Raw genomic sequence first — 22089 nt, 5'->3', positions numbered from 1 at the left:
TTGCTCGCACTTGAGATTAGTTTCTTACGATTGTTCACCGAACTGATAAGATAAGATTGAGACGACACACACGACTTTAATAAATGTGACAATTGAGCTATTTTAATTCAACGGTTCAAAATCAAAATTGATGGCGATATCAATACAGGCGCGCATGCGCACTAGCGACACTGGTGTATTATTGGTTGCATAACCAACGATTTTTAAATATTTCCCAAATTAATACAGTCAAACCTCGATAGTTTGGACAAATAAACCTCTCCGAGTTAAATTCATAGAACCGGCAATGAACAATTCGGTTAGTACAAAAATACAAGTTCTTTTCAATCTAAAGTCCAGCTCATTGCTGTCAGTCCACTCTCCTGTGTAAATCTTTTAAACTTTTTGAGTGTAAATCAGGCTTTCAAATCTTTGGGGAGAAAATTAGGAAAAAAAATTAATGTAGCGATTTTTAAGGTTAACACGTTGTCAAAGTTGAGTGTATTAATAAAAAACTAATTAAAGATTTGTTGCAACAGGAAGTTTTTAATAAAAATTAACAAATTTTACTAATGTTGTGCAAGACGATTAGCTTCTACGTATGTCACTGTCGCAGGTCAAACGCTCTTACTGCCAATAATTGATAAAAATTGCTAGAGGCTGCTGCCAACTTAACTTTTTAATGAGTGGACCGATAGTAATGAGCTCTGGTATATTACATGATTTATACCGCTTTGTTTGGAACAAGATGTAAAAAAATGCCCACTCGCAAGTTCACTAATCAAACCAATTAAATTAATAAATTACGAAATGTATGTACAACAAAAATCAACACTAAATAACATTATCAACAGCAATTATAAAACTCCATCATTTCGACTTGCTTTCGTTTTCTTCTTTCGTTACCAAATCAACATTTTCCGACATGACTTTGTACGTTTTATCCATCAATTCCTGCATGTTATCAACAGTGTAACCCTCAGTGGAAATCGCTGGTAGAATCTTGATCCGAATGTGTCCTAAAAAAGAAAGTCATGAGAGAACCACAATTGTGTTTAACGCACCTTCGCCGAATTTATGCTTCCCTAGAAATCTGTACCGACTGACTACGACCGGTTGAATAGGACATTTCGAAGCAAGCGCTACATGGAAAGCCCCCTTTTTGAAAGGCAAGAGTTTATCAGTGTGATTTCTGGTTCCTTCAGGAAACATGAGCACTCTGGCTTTCCTCGTTCGTATTGTCGCTCCAGTTTTATTCACAGCCGCTTGTGCGTCTTCTTTTTTCACTCGATCTATGAAGATGGTGCCCCACAACCACGCAGCGGAGGCAAACGGCTGGAAGTAAAAGATCTCCTTTTTGGATATCACCGTGCAGTTGTTCATTGCGGGCCACAGCTCGGCGAGAACTATCAAATCCAACATGGATTGGTGATTGATGAGGACAACACAACCAGAATTTTGGATGATGTTTTCGTGGCCCTCGAGACTGGAAGTTATGCCCAAGAGGCGACAAACGAGACGAAGACCCGCTGCTGGAATTCTACAATTTGTTTTAAATTAAAATGAGAGTTAATTGGTACCACACCAGTCGACTTACAGAGCGTTGCGGGGGTCTCTCGGTTTAAGAAGCATGAGAGGTATGGGGACTGACGCCAAAAGACAGCTTGTGATGCCGAAAAGTACGTACTTGAAGTAGTACCGCGCAACATTGCTGTTTCTGTAGAGGATGGTGACCACAATTGCCACTATAATGGCGTAAAGAAGAATCGGAGCCATTGCACAGTGTCGTAAACCAAAAATCGGTCAATCTGAAACGAACAACGCATGTTAAGTACCCACTCGTTTTGGTTTCGCAATGTATGACTAATTAACCATTAAATCAAGTCGTGGGTACTTTCTTGGTTTATTATTTACAACATAAAACAACAGTATTTACTTACTTTAATTCCAGTTTTTAGTGGTGTTAACTCGAGCTTAACTAAAGTCTCTAATAAAACACATTTTCTTATCTTTACTCCTATCGTATTTTAAATAATCGTTTCTTTACATTTGAACATGATTTTCGAGGAAATGGACTTGGTGACAATGTTTCAGATCACTTGCACTTTTAACGGTGATCAAAGTCAAAAGATTACCTAATAATGAATTGTGATGAGTTTGATAAAAGCGAATCTGTTTTTGCGACCGGTGGTGATGACGCAGTACTCGACAAAGATACTTTTGTTACCTTGAAGAAGATTACGCCATTGTTTACTATTGTAAATTTTGTTTCAACTTTAACGGTAGTCAGCATATTATAAACACTTTGTTTTGAAATAAGAGGAAAAAAACATAAGAATGCAATTTCACATTATTGTTTGAATAATAATTCTATTTAGGTACATATGTATTAGGTAAGCACTTAGTAGTTTAAGATAAGCCGAGGCTAGCCATTAAAAAAAAAGTTGAGGACATTAAATTTAATGGCCCTTTCCTATTACCTGTTTTTAAAAATTAAAATTACATTGTTTAAGCGACTTTAAAACTAAATTGCCAAACTGGATATGTAGATATGCATTGGCACAGGTAAGCAACAATCTTAGAACACGCTTTAGATAAAACAGTAATCAAAGATCAATTAGTTTGTTTTCAACTAATTATTATCGGCCAATCGACCTAAATAGTTATGACTTGGGTTTTGGTGAAAACTATAGACTCGATCACTGAAATACAATTATTGGATATAAAGTAACAAAAAAGAATATTTAAAAATCAAACTATTAAAATGCGACAATAAAGTAAATTTGCAATATCATTCTTCTTAAATAAGATAGATGCCGTGAAAGGTCAATCTCCAGTTATAACTAAAACAGATAAAGACACACCTTCTCATGGTTCTTCGAGTAAGAAAACGCGCGAACTACTTATTCAAAACCACATTATACAGTAGAGGTTACCTACCTATCACAAATGTCTTCACCACCCGACGGTTCTAATCACCAAACTAAGTTTAATCAGCTGACTCTTATCACTTTTATCAATTTCCTATTGATATAACTTGTAACTAAAAAGGGGGAAAATCTCGAACTTACTTTTCAATAAATTTTAGTCCGCTCCAACAGTCGCGCCAATACTAGCGATTTTTTATCGGACGATGTAGCAAACACACGCTTAACAATAATGGTTGAGTTTTATTGCGACCATGGAGGAATCTAACAGGAAAATGTTTTTATTGTTTATGATAATTTCGTTGTTTGTTCGGAGCATATCGCACTTAATTCTTTACGAAAATTGTTTTCAGCGCATTCACTCTTGCATGCAGCCTTGTAGTGATTGTTATCATTGAAGAATTAAGCATGATTTTGCGATTGGACATGGCAAATTGCATGATATAATGGAAGGGGCGATGCGGTCAATTATACCGATAAATGATAAATTTGGATAACAGCGCCACCGTTTACAATAATAGTTATTTGTGTACCAAGGCCAAAAAGTGTTTCTTTTTTGGTCGAGCCGTTTTTTAATTGCCGAGGGCAAAATGGCACTTTTTGGCCGTGATACACACAAGATTTTTTAGGCAAGATCTTTAAATTTACAAGTTAATTAATTTTTATTTTTGATTTATTGATTAATCATTTATAGCAACTGGAAAATTCTAAATATTTATGAATCCTTCATATTTTGCATAGTTTACATTTGCAGTTTCGGCATGTATAGCTTGTATGAATTAGGTTTGAAGTGCTTTTAGATGTTGTTGCAGCAGCACTGCTATCTATATTCATTTTCAATCATTCAACACGCCTTTGTTGCACTTTACAGCAGTTTATCGATTTGATTTTTCCGAAATAATTATAAAATTTGGGATAATATCGGTGTCTTGATGTAATATACAAAACTATGAATAAATGGCGCCACCATAGATCGTTACTTTTAGGCTTAAAAAATTCCATTTTCAGTCTAAGTCGCCTAAAAACACATTTGTATAAAATTTATTAAAAATTGGTTAATAAATAGCAGTGTTAAAGCTTCAGGAGGAATTAGCAGGCTTCTTGGCAACGGGCACTCGAATTCCCATCAGATTACACAACTCATTCCGAACGGGTTTCACAACATCGATGGCGTCCTCCCAATTCGTATCGCTCAAAATCTGCATAACTTGGTCTAAATTTTCGGTGTTGAAAACAGCGCTGTCGCCATAAACCAAAAGAGATTCGTAAAAAATCGCCGCTGTTGACTTCCGAATATACGTCTGGCGGTGACACAACAGAATGCTCAACTGGAACAGAGCAGACTGACATGCTTCGTTTTTCACCTACAACAAAACTCAATCTCTAGTTACAGAAATCCGTGCTGCGTACCTGGATAAACTGCCCCAAGAGATTAATCCCATCAATTAACTTATAGATATCTTTACACCCTGAGATCTCCGAAAGAGTCAGTTTCAACAACCGTTTAGAAAAGTCGCTCTCAGGGTCTTCGGTCAAATGTTCAATACAACCAGAACTGAACAACTTGTCTAGAAATCGCAGAGTTGGTACCGTGATTCTGTCTACTCTTTGGTGGTTTTTGAAAATCGCGTAAACTACTTCGCAGAGTCTGTTGATTTCCTCCACTCCTTTCGTTTTCTTCTCTCTTTGAATGTACGTGAAGAGTGAAGAGCTCGAGTTCTTCACCAAGCTTTCGGTGAGGCCGCCGACACTGCAGATCATCCCCAACATGACGTGATAAGTGTACTCTGGGAATTTTAACAACTCGACGAATTTCGGGAAGGTGTCCGCCGCGGAGGTCCAATTCAAATCGTCGCATTCCAAGTCGAAAGTCGTCACGACGCTGTCGTAATGAGGAATGTTTGGAATGGTAATCTCGCTAAAATTGTCGATATTAAAACAGGAAACGTGTTAAACTCACTCTTACTGGTAGAGAAACGAGTAGAAGATCTTCGCTGCTAGAGCTCGAGTCCGATCAATTCGTTCTACAGCTTGTTGGGCCACTCCGGCGATTATCCGAGTCACCAGACTGGTCTCCAAGAGCCCTTTGTCCCTTTTCGCGACTTCAAAAGTGTGGGATTGAAGGGCTGTCAATGCGGCCTCTCTTACCCACGCTCCCACATCTCCTCGTTTGTCGTGAGTGTAGTCGTTCAACCCCTCCAAGAACGCGGTGTAGATGTTCAAAACGTGTTCTTTGTTGAAATCTCTTCCGATTTCCTCGCTCATGGTTTGAGTGACCGTCGCTAGAGCTTTAATAGAGTCTCTTCGGCTTTCAGCCCACTTTGCCGTGTGTGGAGTGATTTGAGCAGCCTGCAATAGAGCGGTAACCACTGGGTCTAAATGAAGAGCCAAAACGAATTTAGGGAGGGCTCCTAGAGCACAAGCGTGTCCCATTCGGTTTTCTTGAAGAGAGCCTTCGCGGAGCAACTCGTGGATGTAATTACGAACGAGTTCTTGCGTTTGACTGTTGGATTGGTAGTAATTTGTGAGAAGAACAGGAAGAGCTTTGACGGCGGCTGCTTGAATACCAGAATCCGTGTTAGAAATACAATCGTTGAGTAAACGAAGCCAGTCATCGACGATGGCATCTTCGAGCGTAAGAGACGCTAAAGAACACTTTTCAATGAAGAGACAACAGGCACTTCGCATGAGGGCCCCACTCATGCCTTTGAAGAACTTTTCTCGGAATGTTGGTACCAACGTCTGGATTCGATCCAGAGTGTCTAAAGTCATCAATTCTTCAATTCTTGAAGAAGTGAGAGACAACGCGTGGACAATTTCACCGATTGCAAGAACAGCACCGTGTCTACTATTCAAGTCAATGCTGGTGGTCTTTTCAAAAAGCGCAGGCAAGGCGGTGGAAACCATATAATCCGGAGCCTACAATTTACAATATTTTTGAAAATTTTTTGCACCACTGCGTTATTTGAACAATATTCTACAAAATTTGATACATTCTCCCTATTTCTATTTACCTTTAGAGTTAAATTATGTAACGTTTTGGAAGTCAGTTCTCTGATCACGCAGTCCCAGTGGTCAACTTTCCGACTCAAGAGATGGTCAATCATTGGCACAGTGTACTCATCAAACTGTGCGATGTACGGACTAATGGTCAAGTACGCGTTGTTTCTAACACTAACAGCGAAGAAATCCGCGACTGTTAAGATCTCAATACCATGAGGAAACGTTCCTTGGCGCCCCACATTCTCTTGGAACGCTGCCGAGGCGGCTCTCCTGCAATTAATCTAACAAACTTAAAATCCAACACTGTGTTTCTTTTACCTCTCGATCAAAACACGTAACAATCAGCAAAGTCGACGCTATGGTATTAACAAACGGCTGTAAGACTTCCTTCTCGTACGCCCTGGCAAACGACCAACAAACATAACACGCAGCATCTCTAATGTGAGAACCAACAGAAGAATAGCCTCGTGGCTCGTCATACACCAGAGCTTTCAGTACCACGGGAACAACTTCAGCGAGTCGTTTCGGTAAAAGCAACCCTCTTCTTCCCAATTCAGCCAACGCTAAACATCCCCCGTGCCAAGCCCCGTCTCCTTCCCGCGGATTAAACAGTTCCAGAACGGAACCGACGACTTCGTCGGCGAGGTCTTGTGGGAGTCGTCCGGTGACTCTCCCTACGCCTTTCGCAGCCGACCATCGAACGACTCCATCGCTGCTGCGAAGGCCTTGAATCAATTGATCGATGACTTCTTCGACTTGGTCGGGGACTTCGATGTCTTCGTCGGAGAGATTGTCCGATTTGGAGGAGGATTTAGAGGAGTTTCCGTCGCCACCGCTGAGATTAGCAGCGAGGGAGCGACGCCCTCGTTTGTAACGCCAGGCGGCCACTCGAGGAGGAAGAAAAGTCAAGCCGATTCTTTGCACGAGTTTGTAGACGAGTTTCTGGACGTTTTTTCCAGCGGTTTGTTTCATTTCGTCGTTGATTATCCACTGAAGGAGTTTTGTGGCGTAGGGGAGCAAGTCTTCGCGTTTGCCGTGTTTTAAAATCATTGCCACTGAAGCTAGAGTTCCTTGCTGGATAAACACGTTGCTTCCTGGATTTGTGCTCAAAGAAATGGACCAGTCGAAATACTGCGAGAGATATTGCGTCTTCACGTCGTTACTAAAATCAAAAGCAAAGTCTTGAGAAGAACAAATCTTCAACTCACCGCGTGATAAACCGAGCAGACAGATACGCCGCGGCGTCTCTGCATTTGTCCGGAACCACAACATAAACCTTTATAAGGTCAAGTACTCTACACATGACAGTCTTGGAATTGGTTTCGGTCTCGTTAAATCCATCAAAACGTGCCAAATCAAAAGGAATCATGATAATAATTGACAGCCACAACAGCAGCACGTATCTAGTAGTCCAAGTTTCAGGGTCATTGTGATCTTGGGACTCCAACAATCTTAAAACAGCCTCAAAATCAGAAACCTGAAACTCGAAATTAGTAAATGTTTCAACTCAACAGACTTCCCAACCTCATGGGGGAGATGCCGCACTATCACTTTGTATCCTCTCACGTTGACGACAACAAACATGTATCTAAATAACTGATGCTTGAGCCCCATTTCACTGTCGTTTCTTACAATACTGATACACTTTGAAAGGAGCTCATCTATATGCGGATCCAACAAATGGGGCTGTTCCTTATACTGTCCGATAATCACACTGAAACGTTCGTAGGCCTTTTCACCGGCGGACTTGTCTGTGTAGATCTTCTCAAGATTGTCGATCATTTCGAGTACTTCTTTCGTTTCGGTGAACATTTCTAGGGCACAACCGAGCCCAAATGGCTCCTCTTCGGCCTCTGTTTCCATTTTAGTGTCGCAACGAGACATTTTTATTCAAAACAAAGAATAGTGACAGAGTGACAGAACAGGTTATGTTCAATGTTTAGAAGTTGCCTAGGAGAAACACATGTGAAGATAGCAATAAGTTATTCAGTGGCAGGCTTTATGGAGAAAAAACTAAAAACCCTGAAATTTGAATTAAAATGTTTTTTAATTCGTCTTGAACTGGGATGGAAATTAAATCTTTAGGGACTTTTGAATTGTCATGGTTTTGACTCAAAAATTGTAAGTTTTAAAAACAAAAGTTTAACCCTCTGGTGAGAGGAGGCGTGAACTATCAACTTCGGCGTTATTCCGCTAGGTGGCTTTTATGGAAAAACTTCTCTCACTTTTCGGTGTAAATAAATACAATAAACTACTTAACTTGTTAATTTTAACCTCAGAAAAACAAATCTGAACTTTGATTTAAGATTTACGACTTTGTTAATATTTTATTTAATATTATTTATGGACTAAAGATAGGACAGATCTGTTGACGCATGTCCAAGCTTCTATGCTTCGTTGACATATCGCTTGACGCGGGAAATTGAATTTTGAAATTTTTAATTTGCATTTTCTCAAAAAATCTCACAGATAGCGAGGAACGGAGACCAGAAATGGATGTAGAAATGTCAAATTATGCCATGTGCAAAGTTTCGTGTCGATCTGAAAACTTTCGTGTTTTTCGCCAAAAAAAGTTCAAAGGGGTTAATCCATGGATTTTGGCGATTTTGACAAAAAATAAAATCTCTTTGAAACCGACTTTTTCCATCAATTTGGACCTCAGGAACAAGAATCCGTCAAAGATTTTTCGATCCGACGCTCCGTTAATTTTTTATTAATTTTTGAAACTTTTATTTGACTTGCATTTTTTCGATGAAAATTAAAGCAAGAAAATACTCTTTTTATTAATTTGGTCCTCAGGAGTAAGAATCTGAAGTCTGATTTAACATTCACGACTTGATTACGATTCTATTAATTATTTAAAATTATAGTGTCTAAACATAGGACAGGTATCTTAACGTATGTCCGAACTTGATTATTTTGACAGCACACAAACAGGTTATGTTCATGAATTTTAAAGTTAAATATCTCGGAAACTATTAGAGATATTGAGATGCGGTTTGCGCTATCGTTTTTCTCGGCTCATTTTACGTTGGAAAAAGTGCTTAAAAGCCCAAACTTCGATAGTCGATTTTTCGCGAAAAAAAATTGCGATTCAAACGATGAAAATTTTTCAATTTTTTTATTTTTGACCATAACTCGTAAACCGTTTGTTCGATCGATCTCAAATTGGGCCAGTGGATAGATTTTGAGCTCCTCTTTCGACTGATATATAATTCAATGCTATTAAACGTCATTTTCATTTTGAAAACATTGATTGAAAATCACCCCAAAATGACCACTTCCAAACAGTTTTTGGTCAATGCTTTCTATATTTCGTAGGTAAACTCAATAAATTTTGACTCATTTTACGCAGAATCTCACGTTGAATCCAAATCTGGAATTTAAATTCAGATCCGACAACAAATAACTGAGTTATGGCCGTTTGAATTTTTGGGTTGTCGCCAGATGGCCAAATTTTTGAAGGTTCCAAACAATTCATGCTCGATATCTCGAAAACTATTTCAGATATTGGAATGCGGTTTGCGGCATCGTTTTTCTTGCGATTTTTTACATAAGAAATCGTTTTTAGATTTTCCAAAAGTCGAAATTTGCAAATTTTCGCAAAAATTCATGACTAAAACTATGGCCAAACTTCTCATATCGATATCTCGCTTATTTTTTAGAGTAAACTTGAGTTATTATACATCAGTGAACGCAGAATTTTACGCAGATTGCAAATTTGGGATTTAAATTTAGTGTCTTTATGATGTCATGGCTTTTGTAGTATCAGAGGAAGATTAACACCTAAAACTATTTGGTTTGTTTTAGTCGGAAAAAGAAATGAGCACTGAAATGTCCGACAAGCTGGCTGCGGTTACATCAGCATATAAAAACAACAATGATCTACAAGAATTGAAGAAGTCGTTAAATGAGATATTTTTGAGGAAGCGCCACTTGCGAAGGACTAACCTTGGCTCTTGGCTCTTGGATCAGTTGGAATTAGAGCAATAATCAATTACCATTAATTAAGAATGGATAGTTTCGTCCATTTCAGATTGTTTCCCTCGTCTTTTTTAGGTAAGCCAACAAACATGTTCCTAATGAAACTTTTTCACACTTTTTGCAAGAAGGAGGGAGAGTGTCGAGTTTGTGTTTTTTTATTTTATTAATACTCCTTTAGTTTAATTTGAGGGTATTGTTTTTTATCATTCTTCCTTATTCCTGCAAATGGTTTTGATTCAAAAATTGTAAGTTTTAAAAACAAAAGTTTAGCCCTCTGGTGAGAGGAGGCGTGAACTATCAACTTCGGCGTTATTCCGCTAGGTGGCTTTTATGGAAAAACTTCTCTCACTTTTCGGTGTAAATAAATACAATAAACTACTTAACTTGTTAATTTTAACCTCAGAAAAACGAATCTGAACTTTGATTTAAGATTTACGACTTTGTTAATATTTTATTTAATATTATTTATGGACTAAAGACTGTTGACGCATGTCCTAGCTTCTATGCTTCGTTGACAGATTGCTTGACGCGGGAAATTGAATTTTAAAATTTTTAATTTGCATTTTCTCAAAAAATCTTGCAGATAGCGAGGAACGGAGACCAAAAATGGATGTGGAAATGTCAAATTATGCCATGTGCATAGTTTCGTGTCGATCTGCGAACTTTCGCGTTTTTCGCCAAAAAAAGTTCAAAGGGTAACCCATGGATTTTGGCGATTTTGACAAAAAATAAAATCTCTTTGAAACCGACTTTTTCCATCAATTTGGACCTCAGGAACAAGAATCCGTCAAAGATTTTTCGATCAGACGCTCCGTTAATGTTTTATTAATTTTTCAAACTTTTATTTGGTTTGCAGTTTTTCGATGAAAATTAAAGCAAGAAAATACTCTTTTTATTAATTTTGTCCTCAGGAGTAAGAATCTAAAGTCTGATTTAACATTCACGACTTGGTTACGATTCTATTAATTATTAAAAATTATTGTGTCTCTATCTTAACGTATGTCTTAACTTGACTATTTTGACAGCACACATTGAGGTTATGTTCATGATTTAACAAGAAACTACCAGAATTCTTTACTGTTTACTTTCTCGTTCTTCTGGGCATGGTAGCAAAGAAATTACACAAGTTAAGAAGTTCATTTGAAGCTATTTAGAGTTGGAGTTGATTTGCAACAAATTGATGGGTCTTTATTGAAATTTTTAAACGCAGGTAAGCTGAAAACTGTTTGAATTCCAGCCTTGAAATGTTTCGTGGTATTTCCAGGTTCCAACTTCATTACCAGAGTTTATTATTAAAGAGACTGAATCGATGGATGATACCCATAGCCTAAGATGTCGAAAAGGCGGTTGTCGTCGCTCAACGCTGAAGGACTCTGCAAGTTATTGCACAGAATTGAAGAAACCACCCATTCAGTGCTCCCAGAGTACAGTGAATTGATCCATCACGAAAAAGGTGCTGCTTTACTGCAATATGGATGAAAAAGGTTAAATTCAAAGGCAAATGTTCTTTTTCCAGTGGTTGAAGATGTCGTTCAGTGACTGGGAGATGTTTCAAGTGTTGCCTTATTGCATTGCGGGAGCACGAAGTTTGCAATGTTGAGTCTACGAGCAGAAAACGAGTATTCTCCTCTAGAGAAGAGCCAAAGGAACTCAACCAACGGAAACAGAGCATCATCGAGATGCAGTTGTCAAGAAAGAAAATATGTACTACAAATGCTCTGAAGGTCATCTGGTGTCTTGTGAGCTATTTTGTGCAGTCAAGGAAACATCATTTATTGGTTTCTTGAAAACGCGAGATCTGTTTGTTCAGGAAGGATGGAAGGTTTGTTTGTTTTCTTTTCTCTCCATTCATGGTCTCACCTTAATCTCTTAGTTGCAGCTTAACACAACTTTGTTGTCTTTCCTGTTGGTCAAGAAGCAGGCGCAATTAAAAGCTTTGCCGTGAAGAAACAGCAATTGACTGCACAGAGTAAGAAGAGTTTTTCAGGTGAGATAAACAAACATGTTCTTGATGAAACTTTTTTACACTTCTTGCAGGAAGGAAGATGGTGGAAGGCGTGATATTACATCAACACTCAACTCAGGCATAGGAATGATGCCGAAGAGAGGATGCGAAATCTCGAGGTTTTATAGGCTAAACAACTCCGGACTGACCGGACTATCCAGATACTTTGGGTGACAGTGCGGCGCGCGCGCGCGCGCGCTGTCGACTGAAGAGTCTGTTGATTTCGCTCAAGGATGGAATCGAAAGCGATCATTTCTGTGTCGAAGCTCTTCGAAATCGGGGAAGACTCAAAACCAAACACAAGTTTAGGTTTGTGGTTTTTCTTAAACTAATTTTGTTGATTTAGGAGAAAACGTTGCCAGAATTCGCCGACGAAATAAGAAAGTTGAAGGCGATGATCGTCAAACACGAAAACAGAATTCGAGCGTTGTTGTCTTATCATTTCTAAACAAGTGCTCAAATCGTTTGCAATTTTCGCTTCTACTTAATTATTATGTCATTTTTTATCACCCCAAAGTGGTGGCTCTTTAATATATATTATCTACGATTGTTAAATGTCTAGTTATAGAAGATTATAATATTTTTATGAAACAAATTTTCGCGAAAATTCATGATTAAAAAAACAATGCCAAACTTCTCATATCGATATCTCGCTTGTTTTTTGGTGTAAACTTGCGTTATTATACATCATTTTACCCATCGGCCACGGTGGATTATTCCCACGGACATTTACCCATTGTTAATCCCATCCTGATCTGAAGGCTTTGGATCACATCCCTTTGGTCCGTCCAGAGGTCGATTCTCCACCCACATCTAGCCCTTAAGATCTTGTACTTGAAGTTGGTATGGTTCCTAGCCTTTTTCTTTTTGGCGAAGTCAGAAACGCAGCTGCTGGTGGTGCTGATGCTAGTGACAAGTTGTCACGTTCCAAATGTTGCAGGTGAAGCGAGAGTTCCACGACTTCCGATGCACGTGACGTTGACTCCGCGGAAGCTTAGCCCTTCTTCGTTTTCACCGGCCTCATCTTCAGTCTCTCTGCCTCTTCGTGGTCCTCACCGCCCAAACACGGTACAAGAAATTCACGGCTTTCATCCAAGTCGTCTTCTCGGTTCTAATCCTCCTGAAATCAACCCAGAAAACTGAAAAACGATATTAAAATCCGCTCGGTTTCGAACAGTTTTCGCACCATCTTCGATCACGCAAGCAGTCCGCGAAGAGTGCAGCTCGTTTTACAGCGCGATCAAATCGACAAGAGGTACAACTTGTACACGTTCGAAATCACCACGAAAGTGCAAGCGGGGACACTTTTCAACAACGAGGTGGGGGGTTCAAGGTACAAGTCGGGTTAGACGAAATCGGCTGTCTCGCTTGTAGTAACAACAATTTAACGACGGTCAAAAGACCGAAAGAAGCGAGATTTAATGTAAGGAGTGTAGTCGAGGCGGTTTTCAACGTCTTTCTAAGTCCTGTTGTAGTTTTTAAGTAGAAACTTTGTACTCATTAATTTATTCATGTTAATGTTCGTGTTATTAATAAATTTCTTTAAATTTGCCGGTTCTTATTTGGGCTGTGTGTGATTGGTTGAAAACTAAACAGGTTTCTTCGCGACTGATATTTGAAATTTAATCGAAACCTTCTTAAAACATTTTTTTTTATTAATTTAGACTTCAGGAACAAGATTCTGTACTCTAAAGTCGGATTCAAAACGTAATTATAAGTTTACTTAAAATTTGCAATGTAGATAGGCAACCAATTATACACACATTATGCATTCATTTTTCGGTGTAAATAAATACAATAAACTACTTAACTTGTTAATTTTAACCTCAGAAAAACGAATCAAAACTTTGATTTAAGATTTACGACTTTGTTAATATTTTATTTAATATTATTTATGGACTAAAGACTGTTGACGCATGTCCTAGCTTCTATGCTTCGTTGACAGATTGCTTGACGCGGGAAATTGAATTTTAAAATTTTTAATTTGCATTTTCTCAAAAAATCTCACAGATAGCGAGGAACGGAGACCAGAAATGGATGTAGAAATGTCAAATTATGCCATGTGCAAAGTTTCGTGTCGATCTGAAAACTTTCGTGTTTTTCGCCAAAAAAAGTTCAAAGGGGTTAATCCATGGATTTTGGCGATTTTGACAAAAAATAAAATCTCTTTGAAACCGACTTTTTCCATCAATTTGGACCTCAGGAACAAGAATCCGTCAAAGATTTTTCGATCCGACGCTCCGTTAATTTTTTATTAATTTTTGAAACTTTTATTTGGTTTGCAGTTTTTCGATGAAAATTAAAGCAAGAAAATACTCTTTTTATTAATTTTGTCCTCAGGAGTAAGAATCTGAAGTCTGATTTAACATTCACGACTTGGTTACGATTCTATTAATTATTTAAAAATGGTATTGTGTCTCTATCTTAACGTATGTCTTAACTTGAATATTTTGACAGCACACATTGAGGTTATGTTCATGATTTACTAAACTTATTTTCAGAGTACAACAAATGATTAACAACGATCCTGCTTGCACAAGAGACTACCAGAATTCTTTACTGTTTACTTTCTCGTTCTTCTGGGCATGGTAGCAAAGAAATTACACAAGTTAAGAAGTTCATTTGAAGCTATTTAGAGTTGGAGTTGATTTGCAACAAATTGATGGGTCTTTTTGAAATTTTTAAACGCAGGTAAGCTGAAAACTGTTTGAATTCCAGCCTTGAAATGTTTCGTGGTATTTCAGGTTCCAACTTCATTACCAGAGTTTATTATTAAGAGACTGAATCGATGGATGATACCCATAGCCTAAGATGTCGAAAAGGCGGTTGTCGTCGCTCAACGCTAAAGGACTCTGCAAGTTATTGCACAGAATTGAAGAAACCACCCATTCAGTGCTCCCAGAGAACAGTGAATTGATCAAGGAGCATAACATCATGAAAAAGGTGCTGCTTTACTGCAATGTGGATGAAAAAGGTTAAATTTAAACATGTTTTAAGTCAAAGTCAAATGTTCTGTTTCCAGTGGTTGAAGATGTCGTTCAGTGACTGGGAAATGTTCAGAGTGTTGCTGATTTCATTGCGGGAGCACGAAGTTTGCAACGTTTTCAAACCTGATGAGTCTACGAGCAAAAAACGAGTGTTTCTCCAGAGAAGGCTCAAAGGAACTCAACCAACGGAAACAAAGTATCATCGAGATGCAGTTGTCAAGAAAGAAAATACTACAAAGGCTCTGAAGGTCATCTGGTGTCTTGTCAGCTATTTTGTGAAGTCAAAGAAACATCAAGGAATGGAAGTTTATAGAGAATTTTTATTGGTTTTTTGAAAACGCGAGATCTGGAATTCTGGATGCATCGCTGCTTGTTTGAGGAAGGATGGAAGGTTTGTTTTCTTTTCTCTCCATTTATGGTTTTTGGCAAACTTGCGCTAGACGTTAACTGTTACCAATAAACATCCCTAGGGGCTGCTACCAACTTTAGACGAGTGCATTTGATGGTCACGTGCAGTAAAATTCGTAATTTTGGAATGCGGTTTGCGGCATCGTTTTTCTCGCGATTTTTTACATAAGAAATCGTTTTTAGATTTTCCAAAAGTCGAAATTAAACGTCGTTTTTACATTAAAAATAGTGATTGAAAATCACCCCAAAATGACCACTTCCAAACAGTTTTTGGTCAATGCTTTCTTTATTTCGTAGGTAAACTCAATAAATTTTGACTCATTTTACGCAGAATCTCACGCTGAATCCAAATCTGGAATTTAAATTCAGATCCGACAACAAATAACTGAGTTATGGCCGTTTGAATTTTTGGGTTGTCGCCAGATGGCCAAATTTTTGAAGGTTCCAAACAATTCATGCTCGATATCTCGAAAACTATTTCAGATATTGGAATGCGGTTTGCGGCATCGTTTTTCTCGCGATTTTTTACATAAGAAATCGTTTTTAGATTTTCCAAAAGTCGAAATTTGCAAATTTTCGCAAAAATTCATGACTAAAACTATGGCCAAACTTCTCATATCGATATCTCGCTTATTTTTTAGAGTAAACTTGAGTTATTATACATCAGTGAACGCAGAATTTTACGCAGATTGCAAATTTGGGATTTAAATTTAGTGTCTTTATGATGTCATGGCTTTTGTAGTATCAGAGGAAGATGAACACCTAAAACTATTTGGTTTGTTTTAGTCGGAAAAAGAAATGAGCACTGAAATGTCCGACAAGCTGGCTGCGGTTACATCAGCATATAAAAACAACAATGATCTACAAGAATTGAAGAAGTCGTTAAATGAGATATTTTTGAGGAAGCGCCACTTGCGAAGGACTAACCTTGGCTCTTGGCTCTTGGATCAGTTGGAATTAGAGCAATAATCAATTACCATTAATTAAGAATGGATAGTTTCGTCCATTTCAGATTGTTTCCCTCGTCTTTTTTAGGTAAGCCAACAAACATGTTCCTAATGAAACTTTTTCACACTTTTTGCAAGAAGGAGGGAGAGTGTCGAGTTTGTGTTTTTTTATTTTATTAATACTCCTTTAGTTTAATTTGAGGGTATTGTTTTTTATCATTCTTCCTTATTCCTGCAAATGGTTTTGATTCAAAAATTGTAAGTTTTAAAAACAAAAGTTTAGCCCTCTGGTGAGAGGAGGCGTGAACTATCAACTTCGGCGTTATTCCGCTAGGTGGCTTTTATGGAAAAACTTCTCTCACTTTTCGGTGTAAATAAATACAATAAACTACTTAACTTGTTAATTTTAACCTCAGAAAAACGAATCTGAACTTTGATTTAAGATTTACGACTTTGTTAATATTTTATTTAATATTATTTATGGACTAAAGACTGTTGACGCATGTCCTAGCTTCTATGCTTCGTTGACAGATTGCTTGACGCGGGAAATTGAATTTTAAAATTTTTAATTTGCATTTTCTCAAAAAATCTTGCAGATAGCGAGGAACGGAGACCAAAAATGGATGTGGAAATGTCAAATTATGCCATGTGCATAGTTTCGTGTCGATCTGTGAACTTTCGCGCTTTTCGCCAAAAAAAGTTCAAAGACTAAACATCATGGATTTTTGGCGATTTCGACAAAAAATAAAATCTCTTTGAAACCGACTTTTTCCATCAATTTGGACCTCAGGAACAAGAATCCGTCAAAGATTTTTCGATCAGACGCTCCGTTAATGTTTTATTAATTTTTCAAACTTTTATTTGGTTTGCAGTTTTTCGATGAAAATTAAAGCAAGAAAATACTCTTTTTATTAATTTTGTCTTCAGGAGTAAGAATCTAAAGTCTGATTTAACATTCACGACTTGGTTACGATTCTATTAATTATTAAAAATTATTGTGTCTCTATCTTAACGTATGTCTTAACTTGACTATTTTGACAGCACACATTGAGGTTATGTTCATGATTTAACAAGAAACTACCAGAATTCTTTACTGTTTACTTTCTCGTTCTTCTGGGCATGGTAGCAAAGAAATTACACAAGTTAAGAAGTTCATTTGAAGCTATTTAGAGTTGGAGTTGATTTGCAACAAATTGATGGGTCTTTATTGAAATTTTTAAACGCAGGTAAGCTGAAAACTGTTTGAATTCCAGCCTTGAAATGTTTCGTGGTATTTCCAGGTTCCAACTTCATTACCAGAGTTTATTATTAAAGAGACTGAATCGATGGATGATACCCATAGCCTAAGATGTCGAAAAGGCGGTTGTCGTCGCTCAACGCTGAAGGACTCTGCAAGTTATTGCACAGAATTGAAGAAACCACCCATTCAGTGCTCCCAGAGTACAGTGAATTGATCCATCACGAAAAAGGTGCTGCTTTACTGCAATATGGATGAAAAAGGTTAAATTCAAAGTCAAATGTTCTTTTTCCAGTGGTTGAAGATGTCGTTCAGTGACTGGGAGATGTTTCAAGTGTTGCCTTATTGCATTGCGGGAGCACGAAGTTTGCAATGTTGAGTCTACGAGCAGAAAACCAGTATTCTCCTCTAGAGAAGAGCCAAAGGAACTCAACCAACGGAAACAGAGCATCATCGAGATGCAGTTGTCAAGAAAGAAAATATGTACTACAAAGGCTCTGAAGGTCATCTGGTGTCTTGTGAGCTATTTTGTGAAGTCAAGGAAACATCATTTATTGGTTTCTTGAAAACGCGAGATCTGTTTGTTCAGGAAGGATGGAAGGTTTGTTTGTTTTCTTTTCTCTCCATTCATGGTCTCACCTTAATCTCTTAGTTGCAGCTTAACACAACTTTGTTGTCTTTCCTGTTGGTCAAGAAGCAGGCGCAATTAAAAGCTTTGCCGCGAAGAAACAGCAATTGACTGCACAGAGTAAGAAGAGTTTTTCAGGTGAGATAAACAAACATGTTCTTGATGAAACTTTTTTACACTTCTTGCAGGAAGGAAGATGGTGGAAGGCGTGATATTACATCAACACTCAACTCAGGCATAGGAATGATGCCGAAGAGAGGATGCGAAATCTCGAGGTTTTAGAGGCTAAACAACTCCGGACTGACCGGACTATCCAGATACTTTGGGTGACAGTGCGGCGCGCGCGCGCGCTGTCGACTGAAGAGTCTGTTGATTTCGCTCAAGGATGGAATCGAAAGCGATCATTTCTGTGTCGAAGCTCTTCGAAATCGGGGAAGACTCAAAACCAAACACAAGTTTAGGTTTGTGGTTTTTCTTAAACTAATTTTGTTGATTTAGGAGAAAACGTTGCCAGAATTCGCCGACGAAATAAGAAAGTTGAAGGCGATGATCGTCAAACACGAAAACAGAATTCGAGCGTTGTTGTCTTATCATTTCTAAACAAGTGCTCAAATCGTTTGCAATTTTCGCTTCTACTTAATTATTATGTCATTTTTTATCACCCCAAAGTGGTGGCTCTTTAATATATATTATCTACGATTGTTAAATGTCTAGTTATAGAAGATTATAATATTTTTATGAAACAAATTTTCGCGAAAATTCATGATTAAAAAAACAATGCCAAACTTCTCATATCGATATCTCGCTTGTTTTTTGGTGTAAACTTGCGTTATTATACATCATTTTACCCATCGGCCACGGTGGATTATTCCCACGGACATTTACCCATTGTTAATCCCATCCTGATCTGAAGGCTTTGGATCACATCCCTTTGGTCCGTCCAGAGGTCGATTCTCCACCCACATCTAGCCCTTAAGATCTTGTACTTGAAGTTGGTATGGTTCCTAGCCTTTTTCTTTTTGGCGAAGTCAGAAACGCAGCTGCTGGTGGTGCTGATGCTAGTGACAAGTTGTCACGTTCCAAATGTTGCAGGTGAAGCGAGAGTTCCACGACTTCCGATGCACGTGACGTTGACTCCGCGGAAGCTTAGCCCTTCTTCGTTTTCACCGGCCTCATCTTCAGTCTCTCTGCCTCTTCGTGGTCCTCACCGCCCAAACACGGTACAAGAAATTCACGGCTTTCATCCAAGTCGTCTTCTCGGTTCTAATCCTCCTGAAATCAACCCAGAAAACTGAAAAACGATATTAAAATCCGCTCGGTTTCGAACAGTTTTCGCACCATCTTCGATCACGCAAGCAGTCCGCGAAGAGTGCAGCTCGTTTTACAGCGCGATCAAATCGACAAGAGGTACAACTTGTACACGTTCGAAATCACCACGAAAGTGCAAGCGGGGACACTTTTCAACAACGAGGTGGGGGGTTCAAGGTACAAGTCGGGTTAGACGAAATCGGCTGTCTCGCTTGTAGTAACAACAATTTAACGACGGTCAAAAGACCGAAAGAAGCGAGATTTAATGTAAGGAGTGTAGTCGAGGCGGTTTTCAACGTCTTTCTAAGTCCTGTTGTAGTTTTTAAGTAGAAACTTTGTACTCATTAATTTATTCATGTTAATGTTCGTGTTATTAATAAATTTCTTTAAATTTGCCGGTTCTTATTTGGGCTGTGTGTGATTGGTTGAAAACTAAACAGGTTTCTTCGCGACTGATATTTGAAATTTAATCGAAACCTTCTTAAAACATTTTTTTTTATTAATTTAGACTTCAGGAACAAGATTCTGTACTCTAAAGTCGGATTCAAAACGTAATTATAAGTTTACTTAAAATTTGCAATGTAGATAGGCAACCAATTATACACACATTATGCATTCATTTTTCGGTGTAAATAAATACAATAAACTACTTAACTTGTTAATTTTAACCTCAGAAAAACGAATCAAAACTTTGATTTAAGATTTACGACTTTGTTAATATTTTATTTAATATTATTTATGGACTAAAGACTGTTGACGCATGTCCTAGCTTCTATGCTTCGTTGACAGATTGCTTGACGCGGGAAATTGAATTTTAAAATTTTTAATTTGCATTTTCTCAAAAAATCTCACAGATAGCGAGGAACGGAGACCAGAAATGGATGTAGAAATGTCAAATTATGCCATGTGCAAAGTTTCGTGTCGATCTGAAAACTTTCGTGTTTTTCGCCAAAAAAAGTTCAAAGGGGTTAATCCATGGATTTTGGCGATTTTGACAAAAAATAAAATCTCTTTGAAACCGACTTTTTCCATCAATTTGGACCTCAGGAACAAGAATCCGTCAAAGATTTTTCGATCCGACGCTCCGTTAATTTTTTATTAATTTTTGAAACTTTTATTTGGTTTGCAGTTTTTCGATGAAAATTAAAGCAAGAAAATACTCTTTTTATTAATTTTGTCCTCAGGAGTAAGAATCTGAAGTCTGATTTAACATTCACGACTTGGTTACGATTCTATTAATTATTTAAAAATGGTATTGTGTCTCTATCTTAACGTATGTCTTAACTTGAATATTTTGACAGCACACATTGAGGTTATGTTCATGATTTACTAAACTTATTTTCAGAGTACAACAAATGATTAACAACGATCCTGCTTGCACAAGAGACTACCAGAATTCTTTACTGTTTACTTTCTCGTTCTTCTGGGCATGGTAGCAAAGAAATTACACAAGTTAAGAAGTTCATTTGAAGCTATTTAGAGTTGGAGTTGATTTGCAACAAATTGATGGGTCTTTTTGAAATTTTTAAACGCAGGTAAGCTGAAAACTGTTTGAATTCCAGCCTTGAAATGTTTCGTGGTATTTCAGGTTCCAACTTCATTACCAGAGTTTATTATTAAGAGACTGAATCGATGGATGATACCCATAGCCTAAGATGTCGAAAAGGCGGTTGTCGTCGCTCAACGCTAAAGGACTCTGCAAGTTATTGCACAGAATTGAAGAAACCACCCATTCAGTGCTCCCAGAGAACAGTGAATTGATCAAGGAGCATAACATCATGAAAAAGGTGCTGCTTTACTGCAATGTGGATGAAAAAGGTTAAATTTAAACATGTTTTAAGTCAAAGTCAAATGTTCTGTTTCCAGTGGTTGAAGATGTCGTTCAGTGACTGGGAAATGTTCAGAGTGTTGCTGATTTCATTGCGGGAGCACGAAGTTTGCAACGTTTTCAAACCTGATGAGTCTACGAGCAAAAAACGAGTGTTTCTCCAGAGAAGGCTCAAAGGAACTCAACCAACGGAAACAAAGTATCATCGAGATGCAGTTGTCAAGAAAGAAAATACTACAAAGGCTCTGAAGGTCATCTGGTGTCTTGTCAGCTATTTTGTGAAGTCAAAGAAACATCAAGGAATGGAAGTTTATAGAGAATTTTTATTGGTTTTTTGAAAACGCGAGATCTGGAATTCTGGATGCATCGCTGCTTGTTTGAGGAAGGATGGAAGGTTTGTTTTCTTTTCTCTCCATTTATGGTTTTTGGCAAACTTGCGCTAGACGTTAACTGTTACCAATAAACATCCCTAGGGGCTGCTACCAACTTTAGACGAGTGCATTTGATGGTCACGTGCAGTAAAATTCGTAATTTTGGAATGCGGTTTGCGGCATCGTTTTTCTCGCGATTTTTTACATAAGAAATCGTTATTAGATTTTCCAAAAGTCGAAATTAAACGTCGTTTTTACATTAAAAATAGTGATTGAAAATCACCCCAAAATGACCACTTCCAAACAGTTTTTGGTCAATGCTTTCTTTATTTCGTAGGTAAACTCAATAAATTTTGACTCATTTTACGCAGAATCTCACGCTGAATCCAAATCTGGAATTTAAATTCAGATCCGACAACAAATAACTGAGTTATGGCCGTTTGAATTTTTGGGTTGTCGCCAGATGGCCAAATTTTT

General features: G+C 37.9%; 4 protein-coding genes and 5 long non-coding RNA genes across 11 annotated transcripts; 7 read left to right on the top strand and 2 right to left on the bottom strand.

The window, feature by feature from the left end:
- Positions 1-774: 774 nt before the first annotated feature.
- On the bottom strand, positions 775-3275 carry Agpat2 (1-Acylglycerol-3-phosphate O-acyltransferase 2). Of its 3 annotated transcripts, none has more exons than XM_088033563.1 (4): positions 3051-3275; positions 1577-1787; positions 1044-1519; positions 775-998 (listed from the first exon to the last, which is right to left on the bottom strand). In XM_088033563.1, the coding sequence occupies exons 2-4, from the start codon at positions 1753-1755 to the stop codon at positions 850-852; spliced, it is 804 nt and encodes a 267-aa protein (XP_087889689.1). In that variant the 5' UTR covers positions 1756-1787; positions 3051-3275; the 3' UTR covers positions 775-849. The 3 variants fall into 3 exon arrangements, with proteins under 3 accessions (XP_087889689.1, XP_087889687.1, XP_087889688.1); XM_088033561.1 differs by lacking the exon at positions 3051-3275 and adding an exon at positions 2920-3020; XM_088033562.1 differs by lacking the exon at positions 3051-3275 and adding an exon at positions 1920-2251.
- A 657-nt stretch (positions 3276-3932) lies between these two features.
- On the bottom strand, positions 3933-7905 carry Tbcd (tubulin folding cofactor D). The gene is made up of 7 exons (XM_088033552.1): positions 7434-7905; positions 7118-7386; positions 6228-7071; positions 5921-6190; positions 4873-5825; positions 4317-4824; positions 3933-4270 (listed from the first exon to the last, which is right to left on the bottom strand). The coding sequence occupies exons 1-7, from the start codon at positions 7791-7793 to the stop codon at positions 3986-3988; spliced, it is 3489 nt and encodes a 1162-aa protein (XP_087889678.1). The 5' UTR covers positions 7794-7905; the 3' UTR covers positions 3933-3985.
- A 1201-nt stretch (positions 7906-9106) lies between these two features.
- LOC148175607 (uncharacterized) lies at positions 9107-11495 on the top strand. Its single transcript, XR_015770033.1, has 4 exons — positions 9107-9968; positions 10919-11103; positions 11158-11346; positions 11410-11495. It is a non-coding gene; the product is annotated as an uncharacterized LOC148175607 (long non-coding RNA).
- LOC148175606 (uncharacterized) lies at positions 11354-12602 on the top strand. The gene is made up of 3 exons (XR_015770032.1): positions 11354-11715; positions 11767-11880; positions 11931-12602. It is a non-coding gene; the product is annotated as an uncharacterized LOC148175606 (long non-coding RNA).
- On the top strand, positions 12123-13070 carry LOC148175605 (uncharacterized). The gene is made up of 2 exons (XR_015770031.1): positions 12123-12207; positions 12839-13070. It is a non-coding gene; the product is annotated as an uncharacterized LOC148175605 (long non-coding RNA).
- Positions 13071-14777: 1707 nt separating this feature from the next.
- On the top strand, positions 14778-16165 carry LOC148175604 (uncharacterized). The gene is made up of 3 exons (XM_088034522.1): positions 14778-14872; positions 14921-15276; positions 16080-16165. Exons 1-2 carry the CDS (start codon positions 14858-14860, stop codon positions 15218-15220), a joined length of 315 nt encoding a protein of 104 aa, XP_087890648.1. The 5' UTR covers positions 14778-14857; the 3' UTR covers positions 15221-15276; positions 16080-16165.
- Positions 16166-16858: 693 nt separating this feature from the next.
- On the top strand, positions 16859-18381 carry LOC148175603 (uncharacterized). Its single transcript, XR_015769995.1, has 5 exons — positions 16859-17466; positions 17521-17709; positions 17773-18078; positions 18130-18243; positions 18294-18381. It is a non-coding gene; the product is annotated as an uncharacterized LOC148175603 (long non-coding RNA).
- Positions 18382-18391: 10 nt separating this feature from the next.
- Positions 18392-19429, top strand: LOC148175602 (uncharacterized). Its single transcript, XR_015769994.1, has 2 exons — positions 18392-18566; positions 19198-19429. It is a non-coding gene; the product is annotated as an uncharacterized LOC148175602 (long non-coding RNA).
- Positions 19430-21136: 1707 nt separating this feature from the next.
- On the top strand, positions 21137-21629 carry LOC148175601 (uncharacterized). The gene is made up of 2 exons (XM_088034656.1): positions 21137-21231; positions 21280-21629. Exons 1-2 carry the CDS (start codon positions 21217-21219, stop codon positions 21577-21579), a joined length of 315 nt encoding a protein of 104 aa, XP_087890782.1. The 5' UTR covers positions 21137-21216; the 3' UTR covers positions 21580-21629.
- Positions 21630-22089: the final 460 nt, after the last annotated feature.

The sequence above is a fragment of the Gnatocerus cornutus genome, chromosome 4, assembly GCF_029298725.1.
Source record: "Gnatocerus cornutus isolate USDA-ARS CGAHR chromosome 4, icGnaCorn1.1, whole genome shotgun sequence".
NCBI lineage: Eukaryota > Metazoa > Arthropoda > Insecta > Coleoptera > Tenebrionidae > Gnatocerus > Gnatocerus cornutus.
Note: the sequence above shows the minus strand (reverse complement) of the source record. Positions and strands in the feature narration are given on the sequence as shown.

What these genes read in the sequence shown, in the direction of transcription:
- Agpat2 (XM_088033563.1), bottom strand. Translation starts at nt 1,755, where the DNA reads ATGGCTCCGATTCTTCTTTACGCCATTATAGTGGCAATTGTGGTCACC. An exon ending in AGAGACCCCCGCAACGCTCT is followed by an intron (nt 1,520 to 1,576) that starts GTAAGTCGACTG and finishes AACAAATTGTAG; the next exon opens with AATTCCAGCAGCGGGTCTTC. An exon ending in GAAGCATAAATTCGGCGAAG is followed by an intron (nt 999 to 1,043) that starts GTGCGTTAAACA and finishes TTTCTTTTTTAG; the next exon opens with GACACATTCGGATCAAGATT.
- Tbcd (XM_088033552.1), bottom strand. Translation starts at nt 7,793, where the DNA reads ATGTCTCGTTGCGACACTAAAATGGAAACAGAGGCCGAAGAGGAGCCA. An exon ending in TCTGCTCGGTTTATCACGCG is followed by an intron (nt 7,072 to 7,117) that starts GTGAGTTGAAGA and finishes TTTTGATTTTAG; the next exon opens with TAACGACGTGAAGACGCAAT. An exon ending in TTCTACTCGTTTCTCTACCA is followed by an intron (nt 4,825 to 4,872) that starts GTAAGAGTGAGT and finishes CGACAATTTTAG; the next exon opens with CGAGATTACCATTCCAAACA.